This window comes from Neophocaena asiaeorientalis, unplaced genomic scaffold, assembly GCF_003031525.2.
Source record: "Neophocaena asiaeorientalis asiaeorientalis breed wild unplaced genomic scaffold, Neophocaena_asiaeorientalis_V1.1 scaffold70, whole genome shotgun sequence".
NCBI lineage: Eukaryota > Metazoa > Chordata > Mammalia > Artiodactyla > Phocoenidae > Neophocaena > Neophocaena asiaeorientalis.
The window spans coordinates 5399324-5419062 of NW_020175410.1; the positions used below are offsets into that span (position 1 = coordinate 5399324).

Consider the following 19739-nt stretch of genomic DNA (forward strand, 5'->3'; position numbering starts at 1 on the left):
GGCACAGTGGTTGGGAGTCCGCCTGCTGATGCAGGGGACGTGGGTTCGTGCCCCGGTCCGGGAAGATCCCACATGCCATGGAGCGGCTGGGCCCATGAGCCATGGCCACTGAGCCTGCGCGTCCGGAGCCTGTGCTCCGCAACGGGAGAGGCCAGAAAAGTGAGAGGCCCGTGTACCGCAAAAAAAAAAAAAGAAAGAAAAAATTTGAGCAGCTAGATGAGGGAACAAATAGATTGTGAATACTGTACATGTGTTTATTAAATTAATACTCATCTGTAATATGCATAAATACTTACTGCAGTTCTAATTTATTGATTACTGTACTTAACTAGCACATTGATGGCCCCACAGAGAAGAACTTCAAAAAAGCTTTTGATCTCATTTACAATGTAGAACTCTTCTACATAGATCAGATAATGTAAGACTTACATGGTTCAATGACAAGATTTAGTGGTAAAACAGGAAGAGCTCTAAGGAAGAGACAGGGAAAATATTAGGGGAAATCTTGTTGAAAAAAAAGGTAAAAGAGGCCTTTTTGAAAGAGAGAATGCGTAAAAGAATCCCAAGTGATCAAAGCCATCAGGAAAAGTCTTAGTGACCATGAAAAAGATGTATTGTTCGAAAGAAAGTGGGATCTAACCCACTGGAGCTTGGAGTATGTCGAGGAGAGTCAAGATGTGAAGTTGGAAAGGAGAACAGAGGCAGGTTGTAGAAGACCAAATTGGATTTACTCATATATAGTAGGACACAGGTTTTAGTTTTGGAACATAAAAATGAGTAGTGAGTTTCATGGTATAATGGAGTCAGTGGACTTTGAATCAGCAGATCTGGTTTGGACACCTATCTTGGCCACAAAGCAGCCAAGTGACCTTAATCTCTCCAGATACTTAATCTCTGCAAGCCTTGGTTATAACATCTTTGAGTTGTTATGTGGCAAAAATGAAATAACATACGGTAGAGTACTCTATGCTTTGTGAACTGTAGTTCAGCTACAGCTACATTATTTGTTGTCTGTAGTGATTATAAGTTCCTGTAGGAAAGGCACTACATAGTGCATATGGTCAGAATCTGGTAAATGTTTTAACTTGACGTATTGAAAGCATTCTTTCTTAGAAGTTCAATTATGTTGCAATATGTGGAAAGTATTTAGGTCATGATGAAGGAAAACTTACTAATACAAATTTCTGATTATTATTATTGAGGATTTGCTGGTACATTTATTGATAATTGTTTTTAGATGCTTCACTATGTCGTTAAACATCATACATAGTTTTTTAAGTAAACATTCCCTTTTTTCATTCTACACAGATTTTTCAAGTAACTGCGATTTACCAGGCACAATTTTAAATATAAAGGATATAGCAGTAAACAAGGAAAACAATTTTCCTGCGTTTAGGAAGCTTACTTTCTGGTGGTATGAGACAGAAAAGGCATTTAATGATTGCTCTAATGTCTCGATGCATGTGAAGGATCAAGTGAACAATGCAGGGTGGGTGAGAGAGAAGATGTGACATCATTTTGGAGAGTACAAAAGTGGGCAAGTTAGTAATATGTAAGAGAATTTGTAATAGGCAACATGGAGTACCCATTTAGTCACGCATTTTAAAAAGGATAATTAGCATTGGTTAAGGTCAGGGCTTTTCCAGAAGAGTACAAGAAAGGGAGAGAAAAACAGAGAGTCAAGGGTGTTTTCATTAGAGTGCTTATGTAATAACGAAGTATGGAATCTAAGGTGGGTTGGGATGGAAGTGAGGTCATAAAAGGGATGACATAGTGAAAAAGTGATTGGGAAAGTGGATTGGCAATCTTGATTGAGTTTGAAGAACTTTTAGTAAGATGAACTTTCACTTTTAGTAAATTAGGTGAACTACAAGGTTAGGAGGAGTGACCAGCAATTAATATGTTCAAAGATGAGAATGTGCAGGTATGGATGATGGTATCATCAGGGGTGTGAACAGAAGAGCTAGTGATTGATACAAGATGCAGGAAAAGGTCATCAGAGGTGAGGAGGTACAGTAAAGAGTCCAGTGCCTTGGATGGAATAACCATGTGGATACCCAAACCACCAAAGGGGTTGCAGGGGTAGGAAGAGAAAGGGTTACAGTGAAGGATGTTCTATGGTCATTAAATAATGAAATGTTGGGGGATGAGTGCTACAAAGTAGTTAGCTGATGATAAAATTGATGACAGGAGCTTCAGAGGAGTTAGATATTTTTAAAGGTAAAGAGAGGAGAAAAGACTGGAAAATGGCTAGGTAGAGCCAGCCTCCACTGGCAAAGAATGTGAAGGAAACTTTCTAAGAAGAGATTGGAGATGAGAGACAGTGTGTTCCTTTAGGTACAGTGGTGGAAAGATTAGAGGATAGAAAAGAAAGAGAAATTGAATAAGGTTATACACAGCTTGCATGCTGTGGTCCAGGTATGATGGAAGACATGCAGTGGGGATTGAGGGTGCTAGTTTCTTGTGGTGCGACAGGCATGTTAGATGTAATGGGTTCAGTTGGGATAGTCTCTTGGTGAAAGGTAGGTAACTGCTGTGAATTAAAATGTGTGCTGCCACTAGAATACTAGTCTTCTCTGAAGCTCCTGGGTGGTAGTGGCCAAGGAGTGCAAGAATGCCAGCTCAGGAATCTGCTGTCCTGTGAGCAAAAGGTTCTGAGATGTGGAGCTGTGTTTGGCCAAGCTCAGGTCACATCTCACCACCAGCAGATCAGCCCTACCTGTTCTATTTGGCAGCTCTGTGTTGAGTCTCCTAGAACAAAAGGCTTTCAGAAATCTTAAACCTAGGCACTTAGACTTAAAAAGAATAACTATAGTTGTGTATTGAGGAAAAAAAGAAAGCCTAGGGGGTTGGCAGAGGGGCTTGCTGTTGGATACAGTGTCAAGATGCTTTGTGTGCTGGGAGAAACCTTTTCTGTTTTACCTGTAGACTGCTGTAACTGAGAATAAGGATACAGTGGTGTTACAGAAGACTAGCCTTTTGTCTTAGGGAAAATAAAGCAATGACATGTAGTTAGCTTTTCATTATTTGGTATGAAATGGAAATAAGGCAAGCTTCGTTGAAATTACACTGACTTCTGTGTGCAATTAAAAAATGCTTGAGGGCTTCCCTGGTGGCGCAGTGGTTGAGAGTCCGCCTGCCGATGCAGGGGACGTGGGTTCGTGCCCCGGTCCGGGAAGATTCCACATGCTGCGGAGCGGCTGGGCCCGTAAGCCATGGCCGCTGAGCCTGCGCGTCTGGAGCCTGTGCTCCGCAACGGGAGAGGCCACAACAGTGAGAGGCCCGCGCACCGCAAAAAAAAAAAAAAAAAAAAAAATGCTTGAAATTTTGAATGTTCAAGGATAGATGATAGCAAACGAAAATTAATTCAGGAATGAGGTGGTTCTTTTAAACTTAATTCTGTAGGTAAAATCTACATTTTGTAAGAGTTTGAACTTAGGAAAATGTAGAGCTACCCTCCTTTTAAAGTCACTTTAAATAGGTAAAATTACAGTATAGTATTGCAGAAAATGGGACAGAGTAGCTTAGGATTCCAGGAAGAACAAGCAGAGTAATTTGAAATATTATTCAGCCCTCTCTCATGATGTGCCTTGAAAAATCAATGCTGGTAAACATCAGTATTGAACAGAAAGTAATTTAATCCTCAAACCAGTGTACTTGTTAATGTTTCCAAATTTTCATAAATCTTTACAAAGGGCTTTATTAAAGATGGAAAATATTTATGCATATAAATTATTTGTAACTCTAATCTTTAAAAAATCAATACTTTTGATCAAATAATACACTTGGCTGCTCAGATTGTGTTTGCTCCTTTTTTTCTTGCTAAATTTATTGACTTGACAGCTAGCAGGGATATTGCAGAGGCATCTTTCCTACCTTGATGCCCTCAAACAGCACTATGCTAGAATTACCCCTCAAGGGTCCAATAACTGCCTTTACATTTGACTTCTTGCATGAAACGTTTCCCTTTCAGTTTCCTCACTGTGCTGCTGCAGCCTGCCATCCGCCTCGCTTCCAGCTTAACCCATCTTAGTTTTGCCTGTCCTTTAAATCCTTCCATCAAGGAACTTCTCCAGTGAAACTTATCTTGAATGTCTTAAGATATCTGAAAAGTGCTGTAGCTGAGTGAGAGATTACATATCCTCTGAGTCTCTAGGGCCCATTACCACATAAATGTTTCCTGAATATATAATCCCTTTTTTCTCTACCTATCCTAGGTAGGTATTTTCAAGTATAAACACTATAGGATTATTCCTTTATTTTTCCCATGCTTATTATTTCCAATGAACAAAATGATAAATTATTTTTTTATTAATACTAAAGAATAGACTTAGTACCCATGTGCATAATACTCTAAGGAAATGGATATAAAGGAAAAGAAAATGCTAATTTATAATCCAGTTGAGAAGAAGTGAAATAAATGTGTTTGCTCATTCAGCAAACATTTATTAAGACTTTATGCTGTGTGAGCACTGTTCTAGGTGCTAAAACACAAAGATAAATGGAAATTATGTATGTATCCCCACCTCATACAATAAATTGGGTGTAAATATAGGTGGGAAACTCTGAAGATTGTAAAATTCCACACTTGCCAACTCAGGTTATTAGTTAGGAGCCTTCCACTCTTATTAATTTATTTTTTAACATGTACTGTAGCTTTCCCTTTGTCTGCGTACTGATTTGAGGGCTCTGTAACTGGCAGAGCTCTAAAGTGCTGTTTCTTTGAGTGTACGTGTAATTTGCTAACTGCGATCTGAGAAGAAACGAACCTCCCAGTGGGTGGAAACGTGGATGTCGTGACACTTCCTGTGTAACCCCATTAAACTTCCTCTCTAGGTGTTACGGCTTTGGAATGTTCCACTTTAATCAGGTCACAGTCTCTCTCCTGTGGGCTGTGCAAGGTTAAGGTCTTTGAACTTTTTTATAAGCATAAATGGATTCCCATTGTGGAATCTATTATGGAAGTGAAAAGAGTTATCATGGTGTTATATATCAAGTACAAACTTGTGGAGATTGTGATGAGAAGGCACTAGAATGTTTTAGAATTTTATATTAGGTGACTTTTTTGCTTTCAAGTCAATAAACAAAGTAGAATTGAAACACTAACATTTGCTTGCGGCTTCCCAAATCTGAACAGCCCTGGGTATATGCCAGGTGATATTTAGGTAGTTAATGACCAGGAGCTTCAGTCTCTATGGTGCCAGTGATGCTGCTCTCATTGTCCCCTCTAGTCTTTGGATCCCTTGGCCTCCATTCTATGTCTATTTTTTATCTGCAGGTTAAAAAGGGTTGGAGAGTTATTGACTCTTAAGAATTTCGACCACCTGGGAAACAAAGACCTGATCCTCTTTGGTCTTTCCCTCTTTTCCCTGTTAAAAAACAAACACACGCCTCCCGCCTTCCCCCAGTGCTAAACAAATGATAAGAATGCTCATTTAGTTTGTATAGGCTTTTTAAAAGATGAAAGACAGAGCATAAATATAAAACAAAAGGAAAAATAATAGATAATAGTGTAAAAAAAAGCATGGAGTCAGTTAGTAAATAGGGTAGAGAGAGGGGAGAAGAAGAGAAAAATGATAATATAAAATCAAAGTTAAGGTAAGCTCCTGCAATTGAGAAGAAAATTAGCTCTGAGATTCTGGTGAACAAAGAAACAAACAAGCACAGTGGATTCTTAAGGGATTGTCAAGGGAAACAAGATTTTTCCTAGCTCTAAATTATTAGAGGAATTTATCACGTGGGCCTTAAAATAAGGGTCATTGAACAATATAATGGATGGAGATAGCATTACCAATTTTATTAAAAGTCCTATTGGCACTTCTTCGATCTTTCTTAGATAAATTATTCTTAATATGTAAAAGCTGCAGCTGGCATTCAAACTATTACTGCTACAGTTTTAAAAAGTCTATGGCAATATTTCCAAATACTTTAACTCTCTGCTACCCACTACCTCCACCCCCTAGTTCCATACTTCATTACCTGTAGTATTCCAACTATTCACTAAAATAGTTAATGCAGTCATTAACAGTACAGGTTTCCCGCACTATAGGAATAATCCTAAAAAGTTACATGCAAATTCTAGAATCTTAAATTGGGACATCCATGGTCACTCATTCCAGTAGATCTCAAACCTAGCTGTTTATCACTGTTTCCTGGCAAGCTTTGTAAAAATCAGATTCCCACATCCACAGATTGCCACATCCAGCTCCCAAGAGATTCTTATTTAGTAGTTCTGGGTATATGCCGAGAAATCTGCTTTTGGTTTTTGGTTTTTATTTTTTCAAAGAAATTCTCCTATGTAGTCAGACATTTAGGAATCACTAATCTGATCCATTCTCCCATTTAATACAGGAATCTTCAAGTCACGCTGCTAGGAGTCAGTGGCCAGACTGTGTTGAGGGATACCCTGACTTCATGTCAAAGGATGTTCCATTACTGGAAACTTCTATTTGTCAAATCATATTTTTCTACGAACACAGTGACTTTAAGGATATTTCATTTCAGTTCTGATTAAACTTTCACTGTTAGGGGCTGCTAACCCTTCTAAATTTCTCTGTTTCTGTAGTCTACATATCAAATATTTAATGATCTTGAGAAAACATGTAAATGCATCAGGGGAACTCTAGTAAAGTAATTCTTTAGGGAATTCTTTTGTAAGCAAATTCATGACATATGGCTATTCATCTTTAAAGTGTATATATTGTAAGTTGTCAAGTATGTATTTTATTAAAGTTGTCAAGTCTTATATATCATCTGTTTCTCATACTAAAAAATTCTGAGCATCTTTATATCAGCAATACTGTCAATTTGATATCTTCATCGAAGGTAAATCTTAATTATTTCCATTGTTTTTGTAACATAATTTGGAGTAACCTACTTATAGTAATTATCGCTATTTTGAATGCTTCTCTAAAAATTCTGCCTCTAGGAAACGACTTTCATTTCACTACTTACAGCTTGGATGTTTAGGATGTGACCTGAATTAAAGATCTTAAAGTGTTTAACATGAATAATAAATGACTAGAATAATTTACGAGTTATACATTTCAAATTAAGTGAATAACAAAGAAATAGAATTTCACATTAAAACATTGAATATATTCTCCTAAGAAAGATTCATTAGATGTGTATGAGTCCCATGTGGTAAACAGGGCTATATGAAACGGCATGAAAATAAACTTAAGGCAGAGAAAAACAGATTAATTAGATCTGTCATATTTCTCAAGGGGGAAGAAGCATACAAAAGAGCAATTACGTTGTAAGTGAGCATTAGGAAGACTAGCTGACTATGGAACTATTTTCTCCATTCTTCACATTTTTAAATATACATTGATTGGCTTTCAATACAAGCGGTCTCCAGGAGAATTTAGGAAATGACTAGACGAGGCCTCTCAGTCAGGGATGTCAAAGCACATGGAGCTGGAAGCAATGTAATTTCTTCACACAGGCTGGTATTTGGAGATTCTTTCATCAGTGCAGAGAACAGAGGTTAAAAAGCTGCCTCATTCCAGGGGACTCCGGAATCAGGAAGCAGACTCGGCACCGGGTCATCATTCAGCTGCCAGCCAATGGAGGCAAGGACTGCACGGATCCTCTCTATGAAGAGAAGGCCTGCGAGGCCCCTCAGGTGTGCCAAAGCTACAGGTAATGGAGTGAAGGAAAAGCCTTCTGAGCGATGCACTAAGCAAAATACTTCAGGTTCATGGTTTTTCTGACAATGAGAAAAGGAAGCCAACACTGCCCGCAGACTCAGGGGAGTTGAGGATGTTTATGACTGCGGGTCCCATCTCTTGCCTGTTTTAAAGAGCTGCTTTGTTACTGAAATCATCTCCAGGGACACAAATACTTGCCTAAACTTCCAAGCTGTATTATAAGCTTTAGGAGCTTGAAGAGTTTCTTATGTTGATATAATCTATAGAAAATGCAGAAAAGTGATTAATAATTATGAAACATATGCTTTTGGAAGCAGTTCTTTTTCGCTTACAGGAATAGCCTAAGCCTTCCTCCCCCGGCTCCAAAGAGCACCTGTTCCTCATAAATGCTGACCTTCTGGGTCATGAAATGACATCTTTGTCTCAGTGATGTTAGGAAGATGTCTGTTTTGTTGAACATGTGTGGCCACCTCAAGGAAAATTAAGGTTATTGAAGCTATATGTCATCATCTTGATTATTAGAAAAAAAATTTTTCATAACTATTAAAAAAAGTACCTAATTGAAACTTGATGTGGTGAATAATTGCAGTCCTGACAACAAATGAAATATTATGGCATCAACCGGTGGAATGTGTGATCCCAAAATAATAACTTAAGATGAAATTGATGGCAAATTTGTCATCTTAATTTATCTGTGTTTAATTCTGAGATGACAAACAGTATAATTGCATGCTTTCATGATGAACATTAACTGTTAGCCCAAACTTATTTATTTGGGGGATTCGTTTTTGTGAAGTGTGTTATAAATTGCAGCTTCTGAGTTACCCCTACAGTGCTAATCAAAAGACCACTATATATACAAAAGGCTCATGCGTTGAATGCAATTTTATAACTTGAATGTAAAATAAATATACCTTTCTAAAGTGGAACACATCACTTCTGGTACTATCTGGATACATCTGCTGGCAGTCCTAATCATTAAAAAGGCTAAATGTGGGACTTCCCTGGCGGTCCAGTGGTTAAGACTCTGCGCTTCCACTGCAGGGGGCACGGGTTCAATCCCTGGTTGGGGAGCTAAGATCCCGCATGCCTCACGGTGCAGCCTTAACAGAAAAGAAATAAAAAGGCTAAATGCTATCAGTAGAGTCCGTTCCTTTAGAACTTGACAGTGATGGACTCTTGTCTCCACTGCAATAGGAAGTACTTTTATATTTAGTGCTGCCTTTTATAATTCCTTGATGAAGATCTAAATTAAATTTAGATAGGACTTTTTTTTAATAGATCTTTATTGGATTATAATTGCTTCACAATACTGTGTTAGTTTCTGTTGTACACCAAAGTGAATCAGCCGTATGCATACATATGTCCCCATATCCCCTCCCTCTTGAGTCTCCCTTCCATCCTCCCTATCCTACCCCTCTAGGTGGTCACAAAGCACCCAGCTGATCTCCCTGTGCTACGCTGCTGCTTCCCAGTAGCTAGCTATTTTATATTCGGTAGTATATATATGTCGATGCTCCTCTCACTTCGCCCCAGCTTCTCCCTCCCACGCCATGTCCTCACGTCCATTCTCTATGTCTACATCGTTATTCCCGCCCTGCAACTAAGTTCATCAGCATTGTCAAATAAATTCCTGTTTGCAGTGGTCAAAGTCATGCTTCCTTGGCACTGTGTCTCTGTGATTTACTAGTATGTTTGCTTCTTCTCTATGAGGCTTCTGTTCTTTCCCTGTAGGTGGAAGACTCACAAATGGCGCAGGTGCCAGTTAGTCCCTTGGAGCGTGCAACAGGACAGCCCTGGAGCGCAGGAGGGCTGTGGGCCCGGACGGCAGGCAAGAGGTAGGAGGCCCCATTCCACGTTGATTTGCTTTGCATTTCTCCAACAGCACTAACTTAACCACTAGCTTGAAGAGTTTGTCATTTTGATGCTATGCGAGGCAAACAGAGCAAAGCAGTTAAGAATCTGCTACCACCCATTCTACCTTACACCAGAACACGGAAACCTGACTTTTTAAATTGTGTCCTTAGTTCTTTAACATTAGTTCCTAACTCCTCTGGTTAAACTTTCCCCTCATTCATATCTAGAAGATGATCAGACCAAGCTCTTGAAAGCGTTAACGACATAGATTGTACACTGCAGCTTTTTTTTGTTGTTGTTCTTATAATTAGCTTTTGGCTCACGGGATTCCATAACACTTTGCTTGTCACCTTAACAATCAATAAGATCCTTACATCATTGCCCATATGCATTATATACGTGCATGCATAAAATGTAATATAATTGGTTAACTTTCCCAGAAATTCTCAGTAACGACATCCTTGTCATTGTCATGGCGACCCCCAATTCTGTTCATATTTAGTACTGATTTTTAAATGGCAGATTTATGTACTCTAAACCAGCCATATGTGGATTGCAATCTGTCGACGCTACTAGATAACATGGTTTCTTGCAGAAATGAGTGATGGAAATGTTTCCAACTTGCCATGATTATTTACTAGATATTATGGATAATACTTACATTCCAAGCTTTGGAACATATTATTTATACATGTAGCAAATTCAGTCTGTAAAGGGTACATGATTCTTTTTATTCATGTTGAGTTTTAGAATGTAATTCTTGCTACATATCTAAAATGTAGCTGAATATGTAATTGAATAGACAACTACCTTTTTTAATTCAGAAAAACATGCTTTGCACCCTCATTTGTAGTTATGTATTGGATGATGTTGTAGAACTCTGAACACACAGAATTAGATTCCAGTTTTTGCTGATTTGATCCGGGACCCCTTTTCTTTACAGTGAAAAGATTGCTTTTTTAAAATTTGCGAAGAATAGCTTCTTTTTTGTAAAAAATCTTCCATTATGATAGTCATTTTAGGAATCTTCATTTGAAACGTAACACTTAGTTTACAATTAACCTTAACTATCTAGTGATTTTTAGGATTTTATTTCATATGCTTATTTTTCATTATGTATCCTCCACCATCAGCATCTGCTAAAAAATAACTCTCCCTTTACAGTTATAGAGACTTAGGTATTTAGAATTGAAAGTCATTCTCCCCATCTGAAACCATTCATGGAGAAATTGAGGGATATAAGACTTTCTTGTCATGCCTCGCTAATTCCTCCTTGAATCAAGCATACATTTGCATACAATTTGGACCCTACGTAGAGTTTATGATGAAAACAGGCGTGAGTTTGGGAATCAAAAAACGTTAAGTTTTAGTCCCAGTTCGTTCACTAATACAATGTGAGTTTTATTCATCCCTTTACCTTTTTGGGTATCAGTTTATTTAGATGGGGAAAAAAAGAAAAGAGGGCTGGACCAAATGATCTTTCAGGATTATTCCAATTTTCATATTCTACAGTCTATGCACAGATGATATCCAGGGAGCAAAGTGTGACATGAAGTTAGGTAAAAAGATGAAAACCATATTTTTGTAGAATACCACTGGAGGAAATCTAAGATGTGGTGGAAGCTGCGCAAGTGTGAAAACAGCTTTAGTTTCAAACTCTGTTACTTAACTGCACAACCTTGGCTTATTTATTTCCTCCCTCTGAGGCTGAGAACATAATGATCCTCTCAGCGCTCTGCACATATTAAATCTTCATTAAATGTTAATTCCTTTCCCCTTCCTGTTAGATCATGGCCTCAGTGAATGTGTGCATAGATCACTGTAGGCATAAAAGCAACAATATTAACACGGGTCTTTTGTTTTTTGACACAGTCTGTATAAAAATGTTTCTTTCTGTGATTACCAGTGATCTTTTCATTTCCAAATCTGAAAACCTCTGCTTATTCCTCATCCTAGGTGACTACTTTGTAATATCTACCCACCTCCACTGTGACAGGGATCTTTGGCTCACTCAGTGCCACCTTCTCCTGCCTTTTTGATGGTTCCCATTCTTGGTTTCCTATTACTGGTGCCTCTTCCTCTGCCTGTACCTAAGTAATGCTTCCTCATCTTGCCATATTTGTCAGACTACTTTTTCTATCAGCAATCTTATGGGATATCTGGGAAGAGAAAGTTGCATTATAACAAGTAATATATGCATAAATATACTCAGAAGAACTCCTTTAATTAACTTCTATATGAAGTTAATCTTTTTCTTTGTTGCCTTGATAAATATTTTTTTCTTAGAGCCTATATTTCTATGGAAACATGAAAAGGAGAGACTTAAGAGAGTAGAGATATCTTTACTAATGGCAAAAAGGCAAAAGATTCTTTTTTTTGATGGTCATGGCTGTTTTCAGAACTCTGCATAATTGACCTGTCAGACTCTTGCTATTCCCATCTTTGCCCTTATCCAGTCAGAGACTTTAAAAATGCCGACCTGTGCGATTTTTTTAATAACTAAAATAATTGTGTAGTAAGGATTAATATCAGTCAGCGAATACTGTGGAGGAGCTACCCCCTTCCTCTCTAATGGTTCAGACTTTCTGATTTCAGGCACTCACATAACTATGACTGCATTCAGAAGACTGTGTAGAAAGAGCCATGAGTGTCAGGAAGGGATGAAGATGTTCAACCCAGGGAATTTAATTTGTTTAGGGAAATGAGATCACTGGTAACATCACCCAACAAGTATGAGTTAAAAATTGAAACCAGTCCATTGCAAAAGCAGTCATTTGAAGCTAAAGAGCTTAAGAAAGATCGAAAAGATGAGCTGGGACTTGACTTGTACCGTAATGTTAGAATAAGTAGAAAAGAGAAAAGAATACAAAATGAGAGCAATTCTGTAAGTTAAGCATTTGAGGTAAGAAAAACAAAAACATTACATGTGTTCACAGAAAAGTGGGTAGATTGAACCTCTGAAGATGTGAGCTGGAGCCTGGGGTAATTTAGTAGAGGACTATAAATGTCAGGATCGGTATTTTAGACCTTGTTCAATAAGTGGTAGGAGCAAGGACCTGATGAAAGCAGTGTTTTATTTGTCAGCGTGTACAGAATAAGTTAGAAAGATAAGACACATCGGTCTGGATGCCAGCCGGGACGCTGCTGTAGCGATGCAAGGTTGAAGTAATAAGGGCTCAGATTGGAACCACTGTAGTCGGAATGGGTAAAAATAAATGGATTTTCCACATACAATAGAGGAAAATAACTTTAGGACTCAGTAGCAGACAATAGCAGCAGAGGTAGACCTAACTAAATCAAAGATGATCATATGATTTTTAACTCCAGTATTTTCAGCTTGTATAGCACAGGGAATTATTGTTTTAAAGAAGGTTAACAAATACTCTGTATGAATCTTCTCATAACTGGAAATCTTATGAAATCTTGAAACAGATCAAATTTAGCTTTTGATTTGAGATGGGCTGTAATTGTAAAACACTGCATTTCAAGGCTCAGAAAGAACAGGATTTATCTTGGCTTTCATTCTGATGTGGACTCCATTTTGAAATGATAATTTAGATTTCTTCAGTTAAATAAAAATATCATATGAACCAAAAAAGGAGTTAATTTACTAAGTATGCATAGAAAAGAAATAATGTATGTCTCATATACTATGCCTCACTCAGCAGAACACTTACAAGGTCACCTTTTATGATTCGTTTTCTCTAAAATGACTTGAACCTTCCCTGTTAGTAGAAAAAATATAACTCTAAACTTACCTACCAGCTTCTAGCAAGCCATCCTTGTTGTTCTCCTTTTGAGTCACCTGCACCTACTTTTAGCCACCTGTTAAAAAGTGGCCATTATAGACAGACTTTCACTTTTACTCTTAGTACTATTAATAGCATGATTGCTCCAAGTGTAGGAACTATCCCTGGTGATGCATTTCAAAGGAGCTGGGAGGCAGTTATGTTCCCAGAGTCTCTTTAATGAGTCACTAATGGTAACTGCTTACCATCTCAGCACTGGCACTCGGTATAAAGCAAATCATTGAGAATCAGCCTTACCCACAACTGAGTTAGAATAACCCAGGCATAAGAAGATAGGAAGATTCTACTACAGTCAAGTAAATGCAGTCTTGACCAAGTCTACATTCTGTGTATTTCAAAACTGTGTGAAAGTGCTTTCTGTGGAAATGCTTTACATTAGAACACAATAGGAAGTTACAAGTAGTAAAGAATTTTAGCAAGGCTTTGAATATCGAGGATGGTGTATTCCAGGGAATTTTATCTAATGGTATAAGAATGAAAAAGAGAGAGGAGAAAGACGTATTTTAAAGATGGAATTAACAGGATTTTGCAATTTTAAAACTTAAATCATTCTTGAATCTCACAGGGAAATTTTAGAGGGCTTTTGAAATAGGCATCTTTCCTATAATATTGTCAGTAAAAGAAATGCAAATAACGTGAAGTTATGTCCGCAATCTATTTAGTTTTTAGGTGTATAAACAGGTTCTGTTTGTTTCATGCTATTCAAGTCACTTGTGTATAAACTTTTAATGGAACTGTAACCTCTGCTGTCTCTTCTCTCTGCTCACATTTCTACAATTCAGATGGCATTTAGAGGGCTAAGTTATTGATTGGCCAGTGACTATGTCACTGAAACATAGCCATACTAGCCGTAGCTAGAGTTATCATTGCATTTGCATTCAAAGTAAAAGAGGTGGCCCATATTAATGACAATTTTGGACAATTTACTTATTTTTTCTCTATGACTGCCCTAAAGGACAATGTCAGTACTACTTAAAATGTGTATATGTGTGTGTGTGTGTGTATGTATATATATATAACTAATTCCACCATTTATTACTTTGTGACATATTTATACCAGGAATATGATGAAAAAATATCATCGATTAGATGCTGGGATGTTATAAAAATAATTTCAAATTTACTCTTGCTCAATCTCTGTGTTGATCTTAATGCTATTTCCTGCCAAGTGTACTTTCTATAAATTAGATGGAGCTAGAGTTAATAATCCCCAGGGCCAACCCTATCTATCGTAATCCCCCACCCCCTCTGTATCCTTGCCTGCCAAGGAATGTCCACTGTAATGTTAACCTGTCACTAAGATATGACATCAATGCAAATATGATTAAATCTTATGCTTAAATTAAGTAGCTTAAACTATATTGACACCTTTCGCATCACTCTTTTGCTTAAATTCTGGTTCACTTTGTTCTTTTTAAAAGATTATACCTTAGAGGCATTATTGAAGTTAGGCCCAGAATATCTGGGCCAGTTTATCTCAGTAACTCACATTAATCTGTTAATTTTCAGAGATCGTTATGTAATAGGAATGAAAATAATGGAAGTAGAAAAAGAACTAGGTAAAAAGAGTCAAAGAGCTTGCTTTAAAGAAATTTTGCACAGACGTGATTTTTAAACTCTTCTTTGGGCTAATATACTTATTAATTACCGTGTAATATTTTTGTACTCTTCGTTTATATAAGCTATTATTTAAATCTTCTAGAATTATTTCTACTTTTAAATGGCTTCCTCTAATTTTCTGTGGCTATTAGCATTCTAGTTGATTTGGGGATTTTGGTTTTGTTTTATCTCTCTATGAGAGTCCTGTCCTAAAATGATGATTAGCATTTGCTATTTTGTAAATAGCTGATAAAATAAGCTTGACACAGGGATGTCTGTCTTTGTGATGGTTCCTCAATGCCCAGTTAGTTGATTCGTTGTGATGCAGTTAACCCTTTCCAGATCCCAATCAAGGATCTAGCTGACCTTGGTCTAAGCTACTCCACGAGGAGCTGATTATTATTTCCTAGTAAGTCCCCAGAGAAGGACTTTTGCATATATTATAAGCATCAATAAGACTAGAGATCATTGGTAACTATTTAGGATCAATAAGGAAAAAAAGTGCATTTCTTTCCCTTCTGCCAGAGTTACATTCACAAATTGTAATTAGGAAGTGTAATTTGGCAAACTTGTCAGTGAAAATCTCTTCCACACAGAGAAAGACCAGGATCATTAAATCCACCTAGTAAACAACTGGAGCCCTCCTGCATTATTTATAGGTTTGGTCTTATTTCTAAGCACAATTAGGTCTCTTGGTAACTAGTTCCCACTCACATTAAGCTTTTTCTTTTTTATTTCCACATGATTCATTCTCAGTATTGTCATTTTTTTTGTAACACCATAGGAAAAAAATCACTTCTCTAATTACTCAGTCTGGTGAACATACTCTGTCTCCAGTGCTACCCAGATGCTGTTGCTGTGGGATAAACCGTGTTAATATGGCTCACTTTAATAAATAAGGTCTCAGAGCTCCTTGAACTCTTTGTTACAAATAATCCAACAGTTTTGACTGCACTCGGGCATTGATCTTATTCTGTTTCTGTAATGAACTTCTGTGTGCACATTTTAGATCTACTCATTTATTTCACTCTGATTATTCAAACGAAATGACAACATGGTCTCGCATGCCGAAGGACAGTCCACAGACCAATAGAACTCCTCCTTTTTGTGCATCCTGAAAAATAAGGGCGTTTCATTCCTCTTCAAGAAAATGAGGACGAGCAACTCCATTCTGAATTCTATTAGATTTACTTCAGAGCTGCATCGGTAGCCTTCCATTTACATACTCATATATGCATAACGCAGATATCCATGTTCCTTTAGCTCAAACCAATGTTATCTATTCCCTTTCATTTCAGGAACCTTTATTAGTCTCTTTAAAACATAGCTCAAAATTCAACTTACATGAAAACATTCTGGAATTGACTCTACTTATTCTACTTATTAATCATTTTTATTTAAATTCATGGGAAGTTTCAAAGATACACAAAAGTAGAGAGACTGTAGTAATGAGGACTAGTCGTGTAGTCATCACTCACACAGCTTCAACAGATTTTAACATATTGTCACTCTTGGTCATCTGCCACTCCTCATACCCTTAAAGAGAGATTTTGCTGGAGTATTGTAAAGCAACTCCCAGGTAAGATATACATCATCCATAAATACCTAATATTTTTAAACATAGCAAGAGTACTATTATAACACTGAACAAAATTGAATAATTCACACCATGTCTAATATTCATACCACGTTTAATTTTCCCCCGTTGTCTCAAAAATGCCTGTTTACAATCAGTTTGTTCAAATCAGGGTTCATAAACGTCTCCACATTGCATTTGGCTAGAATATTTCTTCAGTCACTTTTGATCTAACAGTTTGAGCTCCCTTTTTCAGAGCATTTATTTGTTGAAGAAACTGGCTTTCTTGCTCATCTTTCCAACATTCCCTCAGTATTGATGGGCTGAGCTTGCCTAGCTTAATTTATAAGTAAGCCACAAAGTAGTCATATGCATGTCTCCTAGGTTTTCAGCCTGCTGGAAGTAGCCTGTCCGTGACCCTTAACTTCTGTGCTTCATATAAATAAAATAAAATTTAAATAAAACAGATGGATATAATCAGCATAGTGTTAAAGACGGAATTTTACTTTAAAATAATTATTTTGATCTATGCCGACCTCACTAAGAAGCTTTCATGGTAATTCATCCATAGGGCAACATGGGTTTTGGCCCTTCTTCCTAACAAGGCCTCAGCCCAAAGAAAAGTTGCATAATCATTATACACAAGATTTGCATCCTGCACCTGTAAATACAAATACAATTGTCTGGGTATGTGTAGCTTTCTGGTGTGCAAGGAAACCATGCTTAGGATGACGCATCTTTTCTACAGTCAAAACCACCCTGGTTTCAGTGTCTTAAAAATGATTTTTAAGATTTATAAAGTTGAGAGACCAGATGGTTTCCTTTCCAAACATTTATGTTTTCTTCACCCTAATAGCAGGAAGTTCATTTGAGATTACATTCCTGTGTTTGAATTGTTGTATTTCCTCCAAGTCAGAATAGAAACAAGTTGAGATGTGTGATAAACTTCAATATATTGTACAAATGGTACCGTTGCTACTTGTTTGGATCACACTGCATGAGTAATTCACTCCAGGTACTCTGTCTAAATGCTCAGATAAGGGGAGTGACGTGCTGAGTGGGTTTCTGAGTACAGATCTGGGAATTTTACACATCGTTTCTTTTCGCCTACTTGAGATACTTTTTGAGATTTTACGTACTGCAGGTATATAGGCTTTAGATTTATGTAAATGGTGTGGATTTGCACAGAAGAAATTCGTTTCTGGAATTGTATTGATAGTGGTTCTACTTTATTTTATTTTGGTTTTTTGGTGTCCCTTAATGTGACGATGGTTGGAGCAATTATGAAATAAAATTTATAAAAGAGAACCTTAGAGAGAAAACCTTAATGGAGAACTTAAGGCAATTTCATTTAGTTTAAAAGATTTCTAGTCAAGTCTCTATTTCAGAGAATCAAATTGGAATGCTTAGATAAAGGTAGGCTTATTTCAAAGAACATAAATTTAATTTTGTAGTTTTCTTTCAGTTATAAACAGTGTGACCCTCTTCATAGCTTAGAGTTCTGATGGTCAAATTTCTTATTTTCCAAATTAATCATTCTTGAGGTTCCTACATATTCTGATCAGTAAAAGCCTCATATTTTCCTCTTTATCCATCCTTCGTCTTGCGCATCCTTGGGCAACTTTGCCCACAAACTATCAGAGCTTACTATGTATAAACTGTGTAAGCGAGTGTAGAGAGAATTGCAAAATCACGTCAGCTTATTCATATACTGCACTTTATGGATTCCTCCTACACCAATCCACAGATAACATTCTTCCAAGCTACACGGATGCTGTTTTTGGTCCACTCCTTGTACTCCAAGTTTAAGCTCCCCTTAGTTCATTCCTACACACTCAGCCTTTATTTCCCAAAGCTTGGCACAGTGCCAGGGAGATTGGGGTACCAAAGGACCTTCAGTTTTAGTAACAAGTCTCAGGTCAACATATCCTAGTGACTCGAATACTCAGGCTCATAGGCCTTAAGCTTGAATGTGCATGAGGATCGTCTGAGCAACTTGAAAATAAATGCATTTTCCTTGACCTCACACACAGAGATCTCATTCAGGAGCTCCGGAATGAATCTAAGAATCTTCAACTTTAACAGCATTCCAGGTGTTTCAGTTGCCAGTGGAAATACACTACCTACTGCCGCGTGTTTGAATCATCAGGGAACTTTAAAAAGATGTTAATGCCTGGGACCCTGTCCTCAACCAATTAAATCAGAAGGTTGGAGTCTAGCAAGGGCATAGACACTTTTCCAAAAGCTATCCAGGTGATTATCATCTGCAGCTTGATTTGAGAGCCTCTACCTTACGCTGGTCTGCTAACCACAGTGTACCAGACAACTCCTCTCCCAAGTGGTGAGAGTCTCTTTGGAGCACTTAATAATTTTTCCTGTCACATAACCTTCCTAAAAGCTCCCACAGTCCACTCAACCAGGTTTTCATATCTGTAAAATTCAGGGACCGCTGTCTAGTCATACAAATTGGCTCTTCCAGTGTTGTGCGTATTAAATGAAGAGATACCTATAGCTAAGAAATAGGTGAGTTTTCACCTACATTTGCGCAATTATGTAACTTTTCCTATAGCAGTTGCGACAAGTTGTGTTCACCTACACAGAGAAAGGCTTCCTTTGCTAAAATTGTTAAATCTTTTTACACACCCCATCACACAGTCCTATACTACTGGGTGTTAAGTTTTAGTGTACAGATCCAGAGAGTCTTGTCCAACCTGGGGCCCCGTGTGCCCTAACTGTAATTTAGGATCAAAATGCCAGGCTCCTTCATCTTAGTTTCATGATGATAGAATTCTGAGCAGGGCAGAGACCAGCTGCAGTGTCAGCCTAGACCACAAACCTGAAAGTGCCATGTGAGTCAGTCTGACTGGGCCATTTAAGCTAGTTCAATGAAGACTTAACTTCAGGACCGAGGTCTAAATGTTTCATCTGCTTCCTCAATAAAAAAATGAAGTATTTCTAAAACCAACAGTGGGAAATGGCTGAGGGAGAAACAGGACTTAAACATCACTTACTCTTTTTCATTAAGACCTGTTACCTTTAAGCAATTCTACATTTATGTTCAATACATAATAAAACTATGACTTGGTTTAAAAAATTCAGTAGAACAATGTCTTGGGGAAAATAATATATATAAGCCAAAATTATTAGACTATTTTTGGAAAGTCCATACTGTAATTGTTGGAAATGTCAATTATGATGTGATAGATAAAGATTGCTAAAAGTTTCTGTCTTCATTTTAAATTCATG

The 19739-nt window shown here is 37.5% G+C and overlaps 1 protein-coding gene across 1 annotated transcript in view; it reads left to right on the forward strand.

Moving 5' to 3' along the window:
* The window catches only part of THSD7A (thrombospondin type 1 domain containing 7A), a 440791-nt gene that overhangs the window by 363789 nt on the left and 57263 nt on the right, over positions 1 to 19739 (forward strand). Inside the window, exons 10-11 of the mRNA XM_024767036.1 lie at positions 7512 to 7644; positions 9387 to 9490. Of these exons, the coding sequence (XP_024622804.1) occupies positions 7512 to 7644; positions 9387 to 9490 (237 nt within the window). The remainder of the gene's footprint in view (positions 1 to 7511; positions 7645 to 9386; positions 9491 to 19739) is intronic.